This window comes from Centroberyx gerrardi, chromosome 14, assembly GCF_048128805.1.
Source record: "Centroberyx gerrardi isolate f3 chromosome 14, fCenGer3.hap1.cur.20231027, whole genome shotgun sequence".
Lineage (NCBI taxonomy): Eukaryota > Metazoa > Chordata > Actinopteri > Beryciformes > Berycidae > Centroberyx > Centroberyx gerrardi.
Window position 1 is genome coordinate 7,708,675 of NC_136010.1, and position 22,228 is coordinate 7,730,902.

The 22,228-nt window shown below is 40.4% G+C and overlaps 1 protein-coding gene across 2 annotated transcripts; it reads left to right on the plus strand.

Annotated features, from left to right (window-relative positions):
* The first annotated feature begins 2,737 nt into the window (after window positions 1-2,737).
* wrap73 (WD repeat containing, antisense to TP73) lies at window positions 2,738-21,556 on the plus strand. 2 transcript variants are annotated; one of them, XM_071923605.2, is made up of 13 exons: window positions 2,738-2,858; window positions 3,852-3,947; window positions 4,148-4,300; window positions 6,818-6,934; window positions 15,335-15,407; window positions 16,423-16,526; window positions 17,412-17,498; window positions 18,449-18,583; window positions 18,859-18,936; window positions 19,046-19,148; window positions 19,345-19,470; window positions 20,194-20,385; window positions 20,915-21,556. In XM_071923605.2, exons 2-13 carry the CDS (start codon window positions 3,879-3,881, stop codon window positions 21,025-21,027), a joined length of 1,350 nt encoding a protein of 449 aa, XP_071779706.2. In that variant the 5' UTR covers window positions 2,738-2,858; window positions 3,852-3,878; the 3' UTR covers window positions 21,028-21,556. The 2 variants fall into 2 exon arrangements, with proteins under 2 accessions (XP_071779706.2, XP_071779705.2); XM_071923604.2 differs by having other exon boundaries at window positions 2,747-2,880.
* Window positions 21,557-22,228: the final 672 nt, after the last annotated feature.

The following is a 22,228-nucleotide window of genomic DNA, read 5'->3' on the forward strand; positions in this document are numbered from 1 at the left end:
AAAAATAAAATAAAGTAAGTCGGATTAGACACACACACACACACACACACACACACACACACACACACACACACACACACACACACACACACACAGAGAGAGAGACATAGGCCCACAGACACACGCACGCACGCACGCACGCACGCACGCACGCACGCAGACACGCACATCATTCTGGAGCAGCTGCATGCGTAAATCAGGTTCCCGCTATTCCCGTGGTGGCTGCCGCCTCAGAGCTCCGGCTGCACTCGGAGCAGCTTAATTGAGATTCCACCTGGACGCAGCCAGCATTTTCACTTAGGCTGCACCACGGGGAAGGGCCACGATCCTGTCTTGCCTTAACAAAAATAAATATATTCTTATAATATTCCTGTAGACAGACTTGGAGCGTGTCTATAGTAGGCTACCAGTGAGTTGATTGGGACCTTATAGTACTTAATTATTATTATTATTATTATTATTTTAAAATCTCCTATGATATCACTATACTATACCTATAGGGACTTTTTTCCTTTGATATTTGTATAGTAGGCCTATCCTTCTATATATTCTATGATTGCTCTATTTTTTTATTTTTTTTATTTTTTTTACGTAAGGGTGGAACCAACATAGCAGGCCAGGCCATCCAGTTTGTATGTGGCTAGTTATGGAAAACACAGTCCATCAAATAACGTTAAATAGAGTCTGATATAAAAGACAGTGGAAAACAATCGTTTTGATTGGCTGAGTCAAGTTGGAAGCATTGTAAAATAAATGCACAGTTCCGCAGTTCATTTAATATTGATCTTCTGACACACTGGTATTACATTTAATTATTATTATTTAATTAGGCCCTATTATTGATTAAAATATAAGAGTAGCCCTATTCAATGATGTGCTACCTCCGTTTTACACAAGCAACAAGCCTGACTCTGACTGCTCTAAGTGTCTGTGAAGCACGGCCTCTGGTGGCTTATTCTCACCGTCCTCTAAGTTTGATATTGTGCCTCTCTGATTTCTATTCACCTGTCTCTATATGGGTCTCCACTCCCAGGTTACAGCGCCCATGACAACGTCCACACACACTGCCTTCCCACGGGCCATTTCCTCCAAGAACACACAGTCCCAGTTGAGAACAATAGATAAATTAATTTCAAAATTGTATCTCAGATCCTGCCAAGTGAAAATGTTCATATGCCTACAAATGAGGGATGCAAAGGAAGAGGTTTACTGGAGCCCAAAATTCACAGAATGGGTCTATAAATGCTGGTTATAATATAAATTCTTTAGGGCTATATTGTGAAAGTTACAATTTAAATCAGTCCATTACTAGCCTGTAACAACATCATTGTTTTAATAATCAAGTCAATCAAGTCAATCAAGCCTTTGTGTTGCTATTGAATGAAAGGATGATTAGCCTGCATGTTGAAAAAAATCAATAGTTCTTCAATGGTAACATTTATTTTTTTGCAAAAAATGTGCCCACAAAATAATGCAAGGGATAAAAATAGATTTATAAAGGCCTACCTACTGTAAAGGCGTATTGTTTTATAAGGCCTATTTATTTATATAAGCAATAGCCCTTTATTTTGATTATTTTCTTTTAGCCTACCTGGAGAATAGCCCACAAAACGCAGACCTTCAAAAAAGTAATTATACCCAAACCAGATCAACAATGTTTAATGTTTATCTATCAACAAAATATTTATCAGAAACATTATAAAATAAGCATTTTTCTAAATGCTTGCAGCGTTGCATGCTGTGTAAGCCAAGTCTCAATACAGTGGGCCTGTCTTGTCAATAGGCAAATTTTAATACAACTTTCAATTGATCTTCTCAGTTGTTAAACAATTGCTTTTGACATCATAAGTCACACTTTTGAAAATAACGAAATCTCGACATAACTAGGACCATATCAATCTCGTCCAAGGAGAAACTGCTTGGCCTAATTGATAAAAAATAAAACCTATGACAAGCGAAATAAATCACTACCCCTATTAGACCAGAGAGCATATTAAAAAAATAAATCAACTTACCAGAAGATTGTTGTGATCCCAATCGAAATGCCTAGGAATTAAATGGCGCAGAGCACTTGCCTGTTTATTATCTAACATGCCAAGAGAATGACCCTCCATAAAAAAAAAAAAAAAAAAAAAAAAAAAAAAAAAATCGATCGAGTTCAGAATTTGATAAACAACGTTTGGAAATGATTGACTTTTCGGAGAAAAATATTAAAATGCGAAGTAAGAGGAGAAAAAAGGATTTGCTTGCTATTCAGGGAAGTGGGAGCTTTGCTGAAGGAAACTGGAGATGACACGGTGCGCTGCGAAGCAGGGAGGCGGTGTAGCCGCGGTTTGGGCGCACACAAGCGGGAAACCAGAGGGCTGATGGAGGTGAATATAAAGGCAATTAAACGGATCTATGCCTACAGGATTATGTTGACCAAAGATAACAGTAGGCTGGGCAACTATAAAAGAATATTTAAAGGAAAACCCTTTATAGAAAACTTCATGAGAACAGGCATAATACAAAAATAAACTAGATATTTCGATGTAGACCTATCGAAAACTACCTCATTCTGCATTGAGAGTACTTTTTAAAGCCTATAAAAGAAAATATAATGAATTGTTGCCTATTCATTAATGTTGTGACACACACACACACGCTCGCACCGACAGAACATTAACGCTCACATTGAACTACATTTCCCAGAAGCAAAGTCGCTGTAGGCACACGCTGATTGGACAGCGCCATTCTGTCGCCATCTGTTCATACAAACAACCAGCAACAGCCTGTTAACAGACTGTTAACAGAACAGAAACATGTGAATACAGAAAATTTTCTGAACTGCTGGGCTCCTTGCGTCTCTCCTCTAACAGGTGAAGACAGCACTGCTTTGGTGTAAGTTTTAACGTTAGTTGTGTGATGAAGTTTGTCAGCGTTAGCCACCTGCTAGCTAACTAGCTAAAGTTCCATTACCTGCAGCTAGCGTTGGCTAGCTTGAATCAATTGCATGACAACTGACAGCTACCGTTAATGTTAGCTCGTAGTGTTGGCCTCTGTAGTTGCTGGCTTACCTTCTTTACCTAAACTGCACAAATAGCAAGCAGAGTTACTACTACTAAGCTAACTTAGTATTATTACCTCTAGCATTGTCTCTGTGTACTTGTGTGCAGGTTGATCTTTACAGTGCCGATTTATGTGCTATCCAGACTTTCGCAGAGTAAACAAATACTTCTTTCCCGTACTACACTTTACTGTGTGTAGGTTGAGCTGACTGCCGGAGGTGTAATGTAACTAATTAGCTACATACAACGTTACTGTAGTTATTTATGTATATTTTGCCTGCACCTTTACTTCGGGTGTGCGTTTACTCTCATCTTCAGTCATTTCTAATTTCATGCTTAAAAGTAGTCTGTGCAGTGAGATATGCCATTTACATACATATATAGCTTTATTGGTGTGATCCAAAAAAGGTTCAAACAATGACCCATGCCATTTAAAGACTAGGGCAAAGTGGGTCAGCGGGTCATTTTTGTTGGGACAATTTGCAGTATGCGCGACCTGTTAATGATATTTGTTTGAAACTGAATAAAGTAGCTGTTACCCTACTTGAGTACTTTTTCTAGACACGAGCTCTGGCATAAGGGAAATAAAGTGTGTGTGTGTGCGTATGTTCACCGTGTACAGTATATATTTCTTGGACTTATGGCGCCATCATGTGTTCATATTTGCTAATTGCACCAGTGAGATGAGTGGGCTGTCAGTTGAAACTATTCCCGCTATGGAAAGGGGTCGTTATCTCCAATCACTACATGTTTTTTTAAATTGCCATGCTAACTCTTGGTTCAAAATTTCCCTGTCTCTCACAGTGTAGGAACAGTTGTGCACATCATAAGATGAATTTCTCTGAGGTCTTCAAGCAGTCCAACCAACTTTGCAAAGTTTCCCCTGATGGGAAATATTTGGTAAGTGTTAAAGTTTGTCTTTTTGTATAATACATGCCACTACTTACATGCTTTTTATGTACTAGAATGAATACATTTAACAGTGATTTAATTGCCTCGGTTAGGTTGCTAATTTCAGGTGGATAATAGTTATGACCCGTGTTAAAGTTGGCTTGGAGTCTTGCTCTTTCTGACGTGTTCTCTCTGTCTTCACCCATCAGGCTACCTGTGTGCAGTACAGGCTGGTAGTGCGAGATGTGAGCACCCTGCAGATCCTGCACCTCTACACCTGCCTGGACCAGATAGTCCACATGGACTGGTCCTCCGACTCCCTCTTCATTCTCTGTGCTATGTACAAGAGAGGACTGGTACAGGTAGGATACTGAGAACGGAACCGTAAAAACTAGGGATGGGAGTGAGTACATGAGTCGTCAAGTGCTGGCAATGTGCTAGTCACATAATAGTTGTGGTGACAGTGAATCTCACTGGGCTAGAGGAAAACTGAATTTGACCTACAAACAGTGTTGTGAGAGCAAAAAAAAAAGATTTTCATTGCTCACTGATATGAATAGAATTGCACAACTGAATTAATGTTTCATATTTATTAAACATACTTTGGGAGAAATCGAAGTCATTCAGTACATGGTTTGCATAATTTGGTATACAGAGTACACAATAAAAGAGCCATGAATTGCATCTGTTTGTAACATCATTCTATTTTTAGAAATGCTGTTTAATTGATGAAATCTTTCAACTTTTAGATTAACTGGCAATGTATTTAGCTGAAATTCCAACCCCTAGTGAAGACATGCACATCGTGTCTCAAAAGGTGCTGGGCTGGGAGGTGGACATGACGTGGTATAATTATTAGCATCAAGCAATTATGTAATGTTTTTGAGAGGATGAAGAGGGAAGTCTTTAAATGTTACATCACTGATAGATGTTATTAAATATAGACATTAAATATAGAGATGTGACAGGAACCTACAACTGAGCGTGACTGCGTTTCTATAGCTTGGAAATCAATCAATAATTCTTTAGCCGGAGTTGTGTCTGATATTCACAAAGCCTACTTCTGGATAAGTGATTAAAGTTGATGAAAATATGAGGAAAAGTGCTTTACAGAATTTATTTGCACTGTTGGTAAACATGAGCCAAAACGGCTGTTGTTCATAACACCAATAATGAACCATATTCTGTCTTCTGAAATCATTTAATTGGAGGCACTAGTACAGAAAAATATTTTTTTCCTTTTCAAAAGATGTTTGTCTCAATAGATAGTATTTTGAAAGGGATACGTTTTTTTCTTCCTAAATGTCACTTGGTTTTAACTGTATTTATATCCCTCGTTGTTCTGTAAAGGGCTTTGCAAGTAACCTGTTTTTTTAAAAGCACGTTATAGATAAATTTGTATCTTGTATTTGAATGAATCTCACTTGGCTAGAATTTCTTATTTTTTACTCTACTACGTTGTTGACAAATATGTACGATTTCGGGCTCTGAGGGAGTGACTGCTTCTACTCCTTTGTTGTTTCGTATCAAAAAGATACAGATGGATACTTGATGTTGAGTTTCTCACGTGGAATTTCTCCCCTACAGGTCAATGTAGAAAAAAGGACAGAAATCTGACCTTAAACCAACTATCTCTAGTTTGATGCATGGTGCTAGTACAGTTATGATTTTAGACAGTGCCTCAACATTTTATTGATTGACCCACACTATACCAGAAGGAATAATGTGATCCACACCAGAAAACTAACTGAGATCCATATCAAAAGAAATTCACCATTTAACAAACCAAGAAGAGCATAAATAAGCTTTGGAATCAAGGGTGTTGGTCAGTGTGACGGTCAATATGACAACTAGGGATGTTAATGATTAATCGACAATCGATTAATCGGCATTAAGAATTTGATCGATCAAGCATATATTAACAGATTAATCGACAATGTAGGCTATGTGCTATTTCTCATTTTTTGCTGAAATGATTTACCACCGCAAGGGCGCAATTTCACTTTCACCGCTTATACAGAGGAAGAAGAAAGCCAAGCAAGCGGGCGAAAAGTCCAGTGTAGGAGAATTACACCCAAAAAGACAACAGTATTCATTGTAAACATTGTAATACAATGTTGAAATACAGCACGTCTACAAGCACAATGACAGGGAATGCAGGAGGATCTTTTGAATTTTGCTTGGTTTATTAACTCGATGAGTAGGCCTAAAGACAGGTGTAAAAACGCGCATTTTGTATTTTGTATTTGGTCTAATTGGTTAAGGAAATTGATAAAAATTAGCATCCCTAGTGACAACCATCTTTTTAAGAGAACAGTTATGATTCAAACCAAACTTTTTTTTTCTGAACAATGGCCTCTGAATAAAAGGACGTTATTCAATTGATTTGACCAAAGAATCTTGCTTATTACTATTATTTATTTTTCTACTAATTTTTGGTTAATCTTCACCAAGTCCGCCAATAATTTTGGATTGCTCAAAAATGTCCAGAGTCTCTGTTAATGATCTGTTCATCCACAGAAAATAGGGATATTCATTTTGAAATTACGTCCATACATTTTCTTTACCGTGCATCCAAATTGATTGACAAAAGTGTCGTCATAATTATTGGTTTATCGGAGTGTTGCAGTCGTGGAAACAACAGTGGCACACTTGTGTACTATCAAGACGTTTCACATGCAGTACAGCTCAGTGCACACAGCAGCTTACCTTTGAAAGGGTAACCAGCGCCAGTCTTTCATGATTTCTGATGTTGCTCAGGTGTTGCTTACAGGTTACTGAGTACAAGTTGAGGAAGACACAAGGTGGCGGGGGTGTCAGTGATGGCTGGTGGTTGTCCTTCTGTTCCTATCTCTTTTTGTGTCTGTCTTTCTCTTCAGGTGTGGTCTCTCGAACAGCCCGACTGGCACTGTAAGATTGATGAGGGCTCAATAGGACTAGTCTCCTCGCGCTGGAGCCCAGACGGACGTCACATTCTCAACACCACCGAGTTCCATGTAAGTGTGAAGTCACAGTGTGTGTGCGTGCGTGCATGCGTGTGTGTGTTTATGTGTATGCCTGTCTGGTGTCAACTGTTGCTGGCCCGCAAGGAAGGGAGACCTGAAAATAGCCAGACACCAGAGCCTTCCTTGAACTGCCCCACACCCCTCCACACCCCCCACCTGCCACATGTATTCAGCCTGATTTCATAGCCCCCCCCCCCCCGTTAGCATCCTGTCATACATGGGTCTCAAGTACCTCCGGAACACGGGTGCAATGTGTATGTGCCCTTCCGACGTAGCTCTGGTATTTCCTTTGCCAGTGATACCTACTAGCGATGTCCTGTTGATAGTAATAATTATCATAAACTTTATTTATAGAGCACTTTTCAAAACAAAGTTACAAAGTGCGTCACAGAACAATGGAGAAGGAAAACAATAAAAACAAAAAACAATAAATGATAAGATGATAACAATCATTCTAAACACAAACACAAAGTAAAAGCAAGTTCATAAAAGTGTGTTAAAGTTTATAAAAGAGTGATTTAAAAGAAGACATCAAAGAAGCTAGACAGCCTGAGCTCCTGTTTTCAGCCTGGATTTTGGAATGACTGCCTCAGGATCTCAGGCTGCGATTTGGCTCATAGGGGATTAAAAGGTCAGAGATCTAGCTAGGTGCTAATCCAATGCAAGCCTTGGAGTTCATCAGTAAAATCTTAAAATCAATTTTATAATTACCTGTCAACCAGTGTAGAGAGGCTTATAATAGGGCTAACATGTTCACGTCTCTTAGATTTAGTTAAAAGCCTTGTTGCTGCATTTTGTACTAACTGCAGACAAGAGAGTATTCTGACTGAGACAGGAAAGAGATGTGGTAGTTGAAACGAGATGATGTAAAAGAATGGTTCACTTTTTCGAGGTCAGCGAAGAATAGAAAATACCTTATTTTGGAGATGTTTTCAATGGGAAGAAACAGGACTATACAACCACCCCCCAAACATACTGGCCACCAGACATTTTGTAGAGTTTTATAAGGAAAAGGCATTTCTTGGTTAAAAAAATGAGGAGGCATTTGTTATTTAGACCATTAAAGAGGCATTATTTCCTTGTGAACGAACAAGTCATTTCTTGTAAAGACGTAAAGGCGACTTTACTTGGACTTGATTTGTTTGTGTGGTTGGCACAAAGACCAACCTGGCACCCCTTCCTGGCTGGGGTCCTGGCCCCGCCGCCATAAAAGAATATATTGTGTTTGCGAATGATGTGACCTAAAGGAAGCATATAGATAGAGAACAGTAAGGAACCTAGAATCGAACCATGGGGAACACCAGACAGGATGTCGTGTTTGGCAGTGCTACAAGTTGAATTTTGATTTTTTTTTTTCGCCCCAATATGCAGCCTACAAGTATGATCATATTTACAAAGAAGATTACATTCCTTTGCTTTGAATACCTGTAGTCTATGTCATGTAAAAGGCAGTCCACCTTGTAGTAAGATGGCTGTAAATGTAGAATTCATAGCATAAATGCAGTTGATTGTTGTCTTGAAAGGTCTGCAGAATGAAACGTAGACTAATAAAGTACAATGAATTTCATTCCATGATTCCTGAATTTGTTGTTGTATATTCACCCTGTTGTAAGCACATGTCAGAGCGGGCGAGGGGATATGGCTAGTACCCACCGGGCCATGTGGAATATGACTAGGGCACCATGCCACGGTGGGCTGCGTCTGTCATGCTGAACCTGACTCCAGGAATCATTTGACAGGTGTTGCGGCCCAGCACACAACTGTGTCTGGTCTGGAGCAGGGTGCAGGGAGTGCAAGCGTCTGTGGCATGTCTGCTTTGTGTCTGTCTGCATCTTCCAAAAAAAACAGGAATAGAATGGAGGCTCCTTCCCCAGGGAGGAATCTGTCTGCATAGTACAGTATAGCTTATGATGACAAGGACTTCGAAAAGAGTGTGACTCGACTTCATGCTCTGTTATCTTATGATTGAGTGAATGAATAGTACATTTAAGGCAAGTAAGATCAAAAGTAGGATTTTCTCTAAATAAGTTGGTGTCAACTGACTTGTGATAATCATCAGACCAACTTGTTTAACACTCGGGAACTGCTTTGTCAATCCCCTTCACCACTATTTTGGATGTGTATCTTTCCAGTGACTCTTTTGATTTCTTCTGGGGTAGTCGACTCAAATGGACTCCCAACTGGAAGCAAATGAAAGGTTTATTTCTCCACTAACATCCAAGTCCGTGTTTTTACAACACCCAATCTGAGTCCAGCATTATATTTGAAATGGTGCCAGCAAGCAACATAAATTTGTTTCAATGCTACATGCCACTGTTTCTCATTCCGAAAACTGATAACTTTAGTCAATAAGAAAAAAGAGCGCACACCCAGCAAGGTGCTAACTACTGGAATATATGAGTTTCGAAAACAGAAAATTGAAAACTGATAACTTGGTGGTTGAACCAGGGTGCTTTTTTGATTATTTTGCCATTGTTGGTATCACTCAAATTTGTCTAAAACAATAGCCTAAAAGGCCAAAGGTAGCCTCTGTGTACTTCAGATTTAACATGATGGAGTGCTTTTTCGTCCTTTCCGACTCTGGGAACGGCAGCTTGAAAATCATGATAATAAGGTTGAAAGTTCATATCTCATATCATATCATACATATCTCTGTGTGAAAAATTTGAGTGTGCCCATGGTCAAGGTACTTAACCTCCAACTGCTCCAATGTAGTTGATCAGTAGGCAGTTTTAATACATCTGATCATATTGGGCAGCTCTCAAGTGTGTATGATGGTACTGTAACAGTGTGAATGCGTAGCAGGGCATTGCTGGAAAAGAGCATGTGTGTGGTTTGCTCTGCCACCACAGCTCTGCCTGTGGCACGATGCCATCAAAAACTGACCATAGAAGTTTGGATACTATTCAATGCTTCCTGTTAATGAGCATTTTTTCCTGATTAAGATTGCACAACAAATTTAACAGAAGCATCGTAGGCAATGGCTACCACCTTGCCAAGGGGCCCACTGACCTTACCTTCACCCCAGCCCAAGATTTCATTAAGGCTGTGCCAGACGGGTGTTCGTGTCAGGCTTGAATTTCAGCCCCACTCATAAACAGCCTGCTATATTAACTTGTTTAGGGACAGCTGCCTGTGGTGTGGACTGTGCAATGTATGTTTGTGTGTGTGTCTGTCTATGTGTGAATGTATCTGTGTGGCTGGCCGTGTGTGTGTGTATATGTGTGGCTATTAAAGTGTTTTTTTTCTTAACCAAGAACAAAATACCTGCAGACCATTTCGATACAGAGGTATACAGTAATTTGTCAGCTCACAGCTGACATTGCTACATTAGGGGAAGGATTTACATCAGTGCTAGTGCTAACAGGAGTTACAGTGGCAACTATTGGCAGACAACAGGTAGGCATACATATAGCCTAGTCACTGTTCCCACCAGCTAGAAATGCTCCTGAGCTGTTCCTCAAAAAGGCTTTATTATTGACAACATGGAAGAACTCTGTGCGAGGACGCATGAAAAAAGACAGCTGTTTTCAAATTTAGAGTGGTGCCGTGTCACAGATTTAATAGAAAGGCACATTGCTGAAACCTAGCCTATGTATTGTGAGACTCCACCCAAGTCATCTCCTATTTGAATTCCCATCGTTTATCTTACGACCCCACAAAATGCCACCCAAGCATCCACACTAATCCACCTTTACCAGCTGAGTGGTGATAAACTAAGGGTGGAAAAACTCCAGCCAAGGACAGCATTGAGCTTTACCTCTCTAATGGTTTTTACATTGTTGGGATCAGGTTAGCAATAGCATACTTGGCCAGTGCGGCTGGAGCCCCGATAACACGTAGCATTGTTGGCAACAGCACTATCAGACTAAACTGTGAACGTAGGCAGCTGCCGTGTCGCAACGTGGGACAATAGCTCAACCATACCTATGTCTGGGCTGCGAGAGGCTACAGATCCTTGGTAGAATCATGAGGCTGTAACAGGAGAAATGGGCTATATTGGTTTGAGATGGCTTCCTATGTGGTATGCCTAGAGTCTAATCCTCTGCTGACAGATAGGCCTATATGGCATCACATACACTCCATACACTCTCGCCTAGGAGCGCAACAAGAATTGCTGATAGATAGGTTTTCTTGCAGGTTGCTTTCAGTGGCCCTGGTGCTACACGTGGACTTATTTATCATGTGTTGCCCACAGCCTCTCCTTAGGGGAATGTTCCCTAATTCTGTGGTTTTCTTGACGTGACTGCTAGCCCACAGATACCTAATGGATGTGTTGCCAGAAGGTAGCCCCAACTGTCCCATTTGGTGATGTCTTAAGGCCTTCTTGACATGTCAAGTCAAGTCAAGTTTATTTGTATAGCCCTTAATCACAGTTACAGTCTCAAAGGGCTTCACAACACCCACATTATGAAACAATAAATAGAGACTGACAACCCCAACCTTAGACCATCCATGAGAACAAGAAAAAAATCCCCACAACTTCATTAAGGAAGTTCCTCACAGAAAGGGATCCATGTGCCTCTGGTGATCAAAAACAATACTAAAAGAGAGAATTATTTGTTAGTAAATGTACAGCCAGCAGTGAACACCAGTTGGCAGTTATGCTATCCCCAGCATAGACATAAAGTTTTCCTTTTCTGATGGATAAACAGCAGCTGTTATAGTGGAGTGCTGCCTTTTCACACCACCCTCCAGTCCCAAGCCCCCATCCCCAGAGCTGCTGCTCACCTTTGGTGAGGATACTTCATCCAAAGTGTAGCTTTACCAACTTCAGATCCCATTGCATACCACACCACATGGAGAAGCATTTCCCACCTATTTTCCTCATGCTGCCCTCCCTCCACCCAGTTTAAAGTTACACTGCCTTTTGGGTCTTGATCTCCCCCCATCCCCCATGTGGTGGGTTCAAGGCATCTAAGAAGAGTATGTGTATTTGTGTTTGAGCTATGTTGACGGTGGTTGCCATGGCACCATGTCCGGGGGGATGTCCAGGAAGCGTGCAGTGAGGTGTTATTACAGGGCCTACACAGCTGGATGTCTTGACCCAACAGGAGGGTAGACACTTCAGCCCAGCTAGGTGACAGACAGCGGACTAGTTCAAATGTCTGTCTGGACACTATGATGAAAGCTTTGTGAACAATCTTGGCTCTGCACATTCCAAAATCTCAAATTGTGGAATTAGGGTAGTCTCAAACTTTCATGACCAAATATATTTTTTGAAAAGTTTTTTTTTTTTTTTTTCAATTTGTGTAGTGTTCTGTCTAGGAGACCCAACATGTGTTTCTTATGTGAAATGGAAGCCATGTAGCGCTCTTGGCTAGCATACAGAACCGGTTTAGTTCAGTATTTTCACAGCTTTAACATTCACAGCATGATAAGACAGGGTTGCGGAAAGGACTGCATACACGCACATTATATTGGCTTACTAAGCTGTAAAAGAAGATATGAGGGCCATGCATTTAACACCCTTAACATTGCACTGGTGGGCTTATATGTCCATGCTATTTGGATTGCTTGTAATGACTACTGTCTTGGGTTGTGTTTAAGAGGGGGGTGAACCAGACAAAACACTGCAGAAATCTGTATTGTAAAAGGCGCTGGCATTTAGCATGAACTAGTTTAGGGCTGTTCTTCTTAATGCTGCACAACACTGTGACCTGTTCAATGTGTTCCTGGCTTCAAGAAGCTTCACCTGGATGGCATTAAGATACTGTACAAATTTGTCTCTGCCACTAGGACAATTCAAACAAATTTCATGTTGGAGGAAAACAGACTAATGATGTGACTGTTGCTAGGTTGAACAACAGTTGCTATGATAAAAGGATAGAATGATCAAACTTGCCATACTCTGCCTATATCATCTCTGTCTTAACTTTGGAGACACACCTTTATTGCAAATGATCACAATAATTGGTAGTTTACAATACTTATTGTTGGTGCTGTGATACCAGTATCGGACCAAATCAGGATAAATCAGTCATACTTGAAGCCCGCACACACCAAAAACTGAGAAGTAGCAGAATGCAATTTGAGTGCAATTTCCTCCACAGAAACGGAAGGGTAGATGTAATTTGATCATGAGTAACATTCATTACCTTTTTAAAATGTGATGGCCTATTCTGGTCTATCTATAAGATAACTTTTTTCACCATTTTCAGCCAGAATTATAGTAGTATTGGGAAAGGTACTCAATACAGACAAGTACACATAATTACTATTAGCACTCATACTTGTCCTACGTAAACAAAAAAAAATCTAATTTTGTGTCATGCCACTCTTGGCCAGTGTCTCTAAGCAGTGGGATAGCAACTGGTTTCTCCATTTACATCCAACCACCCGGCCAATGGTACACACCACAAATGCTGTAACAGTGTCCCAAGGACTGGCATGTGCTCCTTGTTTCTTGAAGGGCAAGATGCCGCGTTTTATTCTGGACCCTGGATGGGAATATGCCAGACTGCTGGCTTGGTGCCACGCACTGTTGTTGGCATCAATCTTGTTCAAGTGAGACCAGTGGGCGCATGAGTGACTGCTGTCAAAACTGAGCGTTAACACTTGTGGTCTCTTTGTTATGCCGTTTTGTGGGCAGATAGTTATTCTTTGGCGCTGCCTCTCATTTGTGTTTGGCTACACAACTTGCTGTTAATTTGTCACACTTACACTCTAACATTTCCTCTTGGCTGCTAAGTGTGAGGGCCAGTCCTAGTTCCTCCTCTGTGTCAAGGTGTGGGATAAGATCTATTAATTTAATAAGTACTCAGGCTAATGCTGAAATGATTAGTTGAATAATCGATTAGTTGATCGACAGAAAATGAATTGATTATAATTTTGATTGTTTAATCGTTTAATCATTTATCAAGTAAAATACCAAACATTTGCTGGTTACAGCTTCACAAATGCTAAGATTTGCTTGCTTTTCTCTGTTTCATATCATCATAAAATTAATACTTTGGGTCTTTGTGGCTGCTGGTCAGACTAAGTAAGCAATTTTAAGATATCACTTTGGGCTCTGATAACTTGTGATGGCCATTTGTCATTTAATATTTTATAGACTAAATGATTAATCAAAAAAAAATCGATAGATTAATCAATAATGAAAATAATCATTTGTTGCAGCCCTTACTCAATACAGTCCTTATTTAGTACAGTCTAATGTCACACAACCGCTGTCTATGAATTTTATGAGATGAGATATAAGATATACTTTAATTGGCCCCTTAGGGAAATTTGTCTTGGACTAGTTTCACAGTACAAATGCAACGCAGCAGCATCATAGAAAACACAACATCAACATAGCGACAGCAGCATCATCAATCACAGCAACATCATCAAAAACATGACTGCAACATAACAACATAAACAGTAAACAGTGTGCGCACCCAGACACACTCACTCGTACACACTCCAAACAACAGCAAACATGGCCCTAACACATACGTTTTGCATGCAACAACCCACTAACGCATACACTTTACTCAATAGCCCAACTGTAGTGCTGGCAACGGCGACATATTGCACAACTCCAATGACCCTAAATTGCATACCTCATATTGCACATCCCCATGTTACACAACCCCTATGACCAACAACCTGTCCTACCTGTTGGCATTGAGAGACCTGATGGACACAGGCAGGAATGAATGCGGTTTAGCCTGCACTGAGGGACCCTGTGTTTATGAATAACCCCTAAACATTTATTAACCCTTCATTGAGGGTTAATTCCCTTGGGAAGTACACTGATACAAACAGCACTCCACACACTTGCCACTCCACACACTAGCCCTCCTACTAATGATTGATCCTAATGATGCCAGGGTCTATGCCAGTGTCTCATATCCCTCACAGAGCTCATCATAGACCTTTTCAAAGGTGTTAGGCACTCTCTCCTCAGTCGTTCCAGGGGCGTCGTTCAGAATTGGACCATACCGACCTGCACTGTAGGCTGCATCTCCCCAGCTGATGGACAAATCTTCGGGCCTCGAGGAGCACTCAGAGGCCTCGTTAGGCTAGTGGCCTGGCTGATTGAGCTCTTATTAACAGGCCACTCTTGACGCCCAGTCTCCATACTCTACACTCATCATATCACAGCCTCAATCAAGCTCCTCTTACAGAAGACTAGTGGTCGAATAGCTCTCCTAGAGACTCATGTCTCTCATGGCAGTAGAGAGGGCGTCTGGTCCAAATGGCCTCACAGTTGTTCCAAGGCTGTCTCGGTGGCGTGTAAAACCACTGAGGGGATCAAAAGCCGACCCCAGATCCAAGATGTTTCTGTTACATATGGTTCTTTGATGTATTTATGCCCCCTCCACTGCCTGGCAATACTGTTTGCTTGTCATACTTTCACTGGAAGATGAGCTACAGCTTTTTTTTCATTTGGTCCCTTGACAGCTGAGAGTCACCGTCTGGTCCCTGTGCACCAAAGCTGTGTCTTACATCAAGTATCCCAAGGCATGTCAGAAGGGTGAGTATGAGGATTATATCTTTTTATTTATTTGCATGTGGCTTATGACTGTATATGTATTACCAGGACTACCTGAGGACAGGGCCACTGGTCTGAGCGCCGCAGCATTCCCCGTGACTCACATACTGTCCTTTACCTTATGGAGCGACCCTGGGTCTCTGGCCAAACTATGGTCCTCTCCGCTGACAGCTGTGCCTCTCTTCAGTAAATGGGGCATGCTCTTCATAACAGACCTGTCAGCGACTTGGGGAAATTATTGTCTCTGGCTCTCCCCCACTTTTTCACATGCACTACAGTGCCCCTATGTGACCCACATTATCCTGAGATCCGTCATATAAATAATATGGCCATGCTAGTCACATATCGCTGAGTTGATGGTGCCAAAGTTTCGGATAATTACATTGGATGAGATGCACAGGAAGCAATGAGGTTGTGTATTCAGTTATTCATAATGGGCCATTTCCTTCTTTCTAGGCAATGGGAACTTGGTAGCATGACAAGGGTGTTGTATCTTAAATCTTCAATATTTTTTGTTTATTGTTTTGCTGTTCAAGTCTTACTTGCTGCTGCAGTGACCCAATTTCCCCCCAGGGATCAATAGAGTTAATTTAATGAGTTTTGACTTAAAGGAACTACAAACTGAACATTTAAATAGTGATAATTAATTGATAAGTGCCCTGGTTTTAAAGGACTGAGCCATAATATGTTGTACAATATAAGTGTTGGACCTAACTCTGGGCACTCTGATAACCAAACAATTACTGGAACTCTTGCTGTGAGTTATTAGTCATTCATAATCCTAGAAGCATCTACGTTGACAAGTGTGTCGACGTGTCTTTTTTTTAATATGCTTTATTTTTCGTTTTAACTTTTTCCTTTCATTGGCTGGTTCGAAAACTTGACTGTCACAATTTCACTGCCATTCTGATAAAATGTCTGTATCACACTTGTTACTGACCATAGCTGGTTGTTGCCTATAAAATATACTCTCTCTCCCGCCATCTCTCACCCACAGGTATAGATTTCAGCAAAGATGGCTGCTACATGGCCTTGGCTGAACGCCGTGACTGCAAAGACTATGTCAGTGTATTTGTGTGCGACGACTGGCATTTACTCAGGGTGAGTAGGAGATAAGGATTTTCCTTGGATTTCAAAACCACTATCAAGGGGAAATTTTTACATTTATATTTTAAGAAGTTAGCTGACGCTTTTATTCAGAGTGACTTACAATAAAGGCAACCGGAGAATCATCTTATATTCCTAGATCACCAAAATTACAAGCAACCAATAGTAAGGAGTGCAAGGATAAGGGCCAAAGTGCCCTGACAATATTCCTGTGACTGTAAAATGATTGTGTAAGAGAGAAGTGCCAGGAAAAGAAATAAAGTAAGAGATAACGAGAGAGATGGAAAGGATTTTGTGAATACAGTGAGTAGAGGAGAGGAGATTTGATTCAATGCGGAGAAGGTTTTCAGCCTACAACAGAAGAAACACAGTTTAGTAAACCAGGATTTTTCAGTGAAGAGAAGAGAGAAATTGTAATTGGTAACAGGTTCAGCTCTGCATTGACCCCAAATGTTTGTCCTTTGAAAGTGTCCTCGAACAAGACAGTGAGTAAACTGTCAGCACCCGAGATGCCTTGCAGATGTATAGATCCATGGATAATAGAAAATAAGACTTATCTATATAACTGTTGTAACTCTGACACTACCCAAGGTGATTTTCTTGGGAGAAAGGCACATTTTCTGGTTCAGAACTGCAAGCCCTACTATAATCTGAATTCATTTATTTTTTTCAATCTCGATCACATCACAGATTATCGGTATTGTGGTCTCTCTTTGATGTTCAAAAACTGGATTATCCCGGGCTGTAGGAATAATTCATGCAAATAAAGGTATATGTGTGTTATGTGTTTAAATGTAAAGTATGTAAACGCACATGATGAATGAATTTTCATGTATGTGTTCGAAGACTTTACGTGTGCTCCTCTTCACTTCGTCACAGCATTTTGAGACGGAGACACAGGACTTGGCAGGGTTGGAGTGGTCTCCCAATGGCTGCGTATTGGCAGTATGGGACAGCTGTCTGGAGGTGAGTGACATCATTATTATTTGAAAAAGCAAGTAGAAGATCCATGCCTAGGTTATAAATATAGAAAGTTGCTGGTTTGTTGGATAAAGTCATAAACCAATACCAAAATGTTCCAGCACACAGCATGAAAAAAAGAGAGGGATTTAAATGCTGATGGAGAATTATTACATCCCTAATAGAAAAATGCTGCTGCTAATGGGGATCCTTATAAACCTATAAACAAATAAACCAATAAAAATACAAAACAGTATCTTAGTGCAAAAAAGTGCAAAAAAAGAAATGGGGACAGATGTTTCGGCTTGTGCCATCATCAGTGTCAAAACTAAATATAACCACAAAGCATACTTATATACTGAGTGATGGATATACACCGGTGTGATGATTCATTTGACATAGAAATACAATGGCCAGGATGGATTAGTGTACATTAAGACACGGATATATAGCAACAATGTTCTTGAACATTTCTATAGAAACATCAGAGCTTATGACATTCGCCAGGCTATTCATGGCGGGAGTCAAAACACTGATTTTGGGATACAGACATGTATGAAATGATAGACTATGATCAAAATATTTTAGATAAAACTAGAAATCCTCAAAATCATGTTATAACAACAGAACTAAAAGAAAAAACAACAACACCAACAACACAGCACCAAGAAGGTTTACGAAGGAAAGGATATAAAATCTTAGAGGCTATTGTAAATCGGAGAGATTTAAAAGAAAACGCAGCATAGATAAGATAATCAAATAAATAAAACAATAAAAATGGAATAAAAAAATAAAAAGAAGCAACAGAATTTAAAAGAACACAGCACAAAGAAGGTTAAATCTAAACCCATAGTAAGACTCTGTAGATGAAAGGTCCAGCAGGCCTCACACTGTAGTAGGCGTTGTTCTACACTCCATTCCTACTATTGGTTCATGTGTATGCACCTTCTCCACAGTACAAGGTGTTGCTGTACTCTTTGGATGGCCGACTGTTGTCCACCTACAGTGCCTATGAGTGGTCACTGGGTGTCAAGTCTCTGACCTGGAGCCCCAGCAGCCAGTTCCTGGCCATTGGCAGCTATGATGAAAAAGTAAGGACAAACACATGAAAAATCATGGCTGATGACATTGACATACAACATACCGAATTTCAGATTGACTGCAGCACAATCATTATTTTGGTAAATACAAATTACAAGTAATGTTTGTAAAGACAGCTGTCTTAAGAAATGGATTCACATTTCTACAATTAAAGGAAAGTATAAATTGAAAGTGCCTGACATGGTTTTTGGATGTGGCTTATGAATTCTCATGTGTATAATTCATGTCACTGTCAATAACACAACACTGTAATGCCCCCCGTCAGGTGCGCATCCTAAATCACATCACATGGAAGAAGATCACAGAGTTTGAGCACCCAGCCACCGTCAACAACCCAAAAGCTGTGAGTATTTGCCAGCTATGTACAATTTTATGTTTTTATTTACTAAGTGCCTTCTCATTTCTTAAAAAGGGTTGGAAAACATTTGATTTACTGTTGGTTGTGTTGTTAGGTTGTGTATAAGGAAGTGGAGAGAAGGCCAGTTGTTGCCAATGACGACCTGTCCCTCCACAACATCACCATGGGCAGCACTCTCTTCAACACCCAGAGCAAATGTATGCCGACTTTCAGGAGCAGAGATACAGCATGAATTAGATCTTACATCCAGTACAATTCATCCATTTTGGCTGTTGTTAATGTAGTTAACATTGTAAAAATAATGTGTTGTAAAAGCAATGTTTTACTAAAACTTCTGAGAAAAACAGCTTTGTTTCATCAGCGTCTATCCTCTGCTGTTGTGGCCTGTTTCAGACGAGATCTGTCCACCGCCAGTCCAGATTCCCGTGGTCAAACCAGACCCAGACCGAGCCAACCCCAAGATTGGTGTCTCCACTTTGGCCTTCAGCTCAGACAGTCGCTATCTAGCCACCAAGAACGGTATGTCTTCCCCTCTGTTCACTCTATCTACATGGTGAACCCAAGAAAAAGTGGCCATTTACTGTATTATCACCCTCCGCCATTTTGGCTGATTCATGGAATGGAGTCGTAGGAAGTCGAGGCACTTGTTAACAGCGAGGTTATAATTTTGAATACCATATCAAATACCATTTCAAGAACTGAAATAACATGATTATAAACTTGTAATTTACTGATTCCAGTTGCTTTTCACCACATAGTTTTCATATCTCTTTATTGACTAATAAAGTTAACACAAATACAACAAATACATTTTAAGGGTCAGTATTATAGTTTAAAAAAAATATTTCCAGTTCTAATTTTTATAATTTTGATAAATGAATTAATATTCTAGAGTAAATGTAATAATATGGGAGTCAATGCAGCTCACAGGAGTACCTCCTAGGTTTCCTAGTCTTGTGTCCCATTTATGATGGCACCTAGGTGGGACAAATCCCTTTATAAATGGTGGGAGGATAATTTAAAGTAAAAGGAGATGTAGTTTGATTGATGTTAATTGAAAGTGCTAATGCTAAATGTCTCTTGGCATCCTTGAGAAGTGCCACTTTGCCAATTTTGATCCTAGGGATTTAAAGCGGAATCAAGTCACAAATGATTCTATAATGTTAGCTGCAGTGCTAGCATTTCATGGAGCTTTAGGCGGAGAGTGGCTATGACTGTTTATCTGCGTCTCCCCCACCACAGACAGCATGGCCAGTGTGGTATGGGTGTGGGACATGCAGAAGATGAGCCTGGGGGCTGTGCTGGAGCAGACGTCGGCCGTGCGCTGCTTCCAGTGGGACCCCCGACGGCCCCGGCTGGCGCTGTGCACAGGCAACACCAAGCTGTACCTCTGGTCCCCCGCAGGCTGCGTCTCTGTCCAAGTCCCCACTGAAGGTAACGGGCTTTGTCGTTAAAGAGTTTGAAATGTTAATAGAAAGCTCCGTGGAGCACTCGTCCGCTGCTGTCTAGGAGCAAGTTTTGTATTCCGCTCTTCAGTTTCAAACCGCCACAGAGAAGATTTCCTACCAGTGATCATACCCAATACCACTGCAGCCCCACTTCATGATTTAGGCTGATAAGACGGATGTATTTTACATAAAACTTTTGCCTTATGCAGCTTTAAGAATGCCAAGCCACTTATTAGTTAACATAAGTGTCAGTATAAATACTCCCCCCCCCCAAAAAAATATAAAGACTATCTGGGGAAGTGAAATAATAAGACTTGAAGAATTGAAAATGTCATTGCATTCCATTAGTATCAGTTAGTATCTATATGAGCAAAGTTGAATGCAGATTATCAAGCTACACAGTGACAAGTGAGGGTGTTTACAATAAGAGAAACTAAATCACCTCCATGTTTTTTTGTGCACGCTAATGTGTATGTGTGTTGTCATCGTAGTTACCTCCCTCTCTCTGCCACCAGGTGGTTTCCAGGTCCAGTCTCTGAGCTGGCACTGCAGTGGAGACTCCCTGATCCTGCTTGGAAAGGAGCAGCTGTGTTTGTGCTACATGGACACTGACCAGGAGGACAAGTGACACACACACACACACACACTAGGTCAGGAATAACTGGATTACAGCTCTGACTACTGAGCCACTTGACCAGGTTTGTGTTAAGCTGATGACCAAAAGACTCATGGAAAGACTCCTTGGATGAGTCAGCTCCTTCACTGTTAGAAAAGTTGCACTTAATGAGTTTTGTTTCCTATGATCATCCAGCAGCTACTTAAGTTCATTCACAAAGCCAAGATAAATACTTTCTTCCTGAGGGCCTAAGACACACTATCATCATGTAAAGTCTCCATTTCCACATGTAGACATGGGGCAACTCACCATGACGACCTTTTACGTCTTCAGAGTACGTTACCGGGATTTTCCTTTCCTTGTCGAGTTCAAAAAATGTGGAGACTTTGTCCTCCGGGCTTGACTTGACATTCCTCCATCAGACTCCAGCACTCACATAGTAGTTTTCAATGAATGCATACTGAAGCACTAATTCCAAAAACTGTGTGAAGATAGAAGTTTACAAAGTTTTATAGATTTCACCTTATTTTGTATGTGTGTTACCATGAAATTATTTTAAATAAACTTTGTTATAAATAATGCGGCTTAAGGTCAGTTACTGTTGAAGTATTTTAAACAGCAGGACAATACTTGGATTGAATGGATCCAGATTGGGAACTCTACAACTTTATGAAATTTTAAAGTTACGCTGAACAACTAGAAAGTCATTGGCTGTAAAGCTATATTTCACTTTGGTATGACAAAAATTTGCATATTTTTGGGATGCATCATCCCTATGTGAGTCCATGAACAGTCAGCCACCAATATTGATTCTCTTGCTTTGCCTGCAGTGAAGTCACTCTCTTGCTTTTATCATCTTAATAATGAGCTTTATTTATCTAGCATTTTTCAAAACAGTATTACAAAGTGCTTTACAACTGCATAAACAATTGTAAGATACAAAATACAAATGCCAGACATGAATTAAAGCAAGGTTACAACTGTGAAAAACAGGCAAATATAAGGAGCATGAAGTAGGATTCTTATTTGTTTTTAATTATCTGTAAATTAGTTTGAAGGAGTGATTTAAAATATGACATCGACTTTGCTAGCCAGAAGCTCCTCCTGGTCACCTTTGGGTTTTTGGTTTTTAGCTTACATGTCAGAATGGCCAGGAGGGCGCTGCGATGGTCTCTACACTACATTCAAATTTCAACAGCGCATAACCATAGCA

What these genes read in the sequence shown, in the direction of transcription:
- wrap73 (XM_071923605.2), top strand. Translation starts at nt 3,879, where the DNA reads ATGAATTTCTCTGAGGTCTTCAAGCAGTCCAACCAACTTTGCAAAGTT. An exon ending in TATGGGACAGCTGTCTGGAG is followed by an intron (nt 17,499 to 18,448) that starts GTGAGTGACATC and finishes CCTTCTCCACAG; the next exon opens with TACAAGGTGTTGCTGTACTC. An exon ending in TTGGCAGCTATGATGAAAAA is followed by an intron (nt 18,584 to 18,858) that starts GTAAGGACAAAC and finishes GCCCCCCGTCAG; the next exon opens with GTGCGCATCCTAAATCACAT.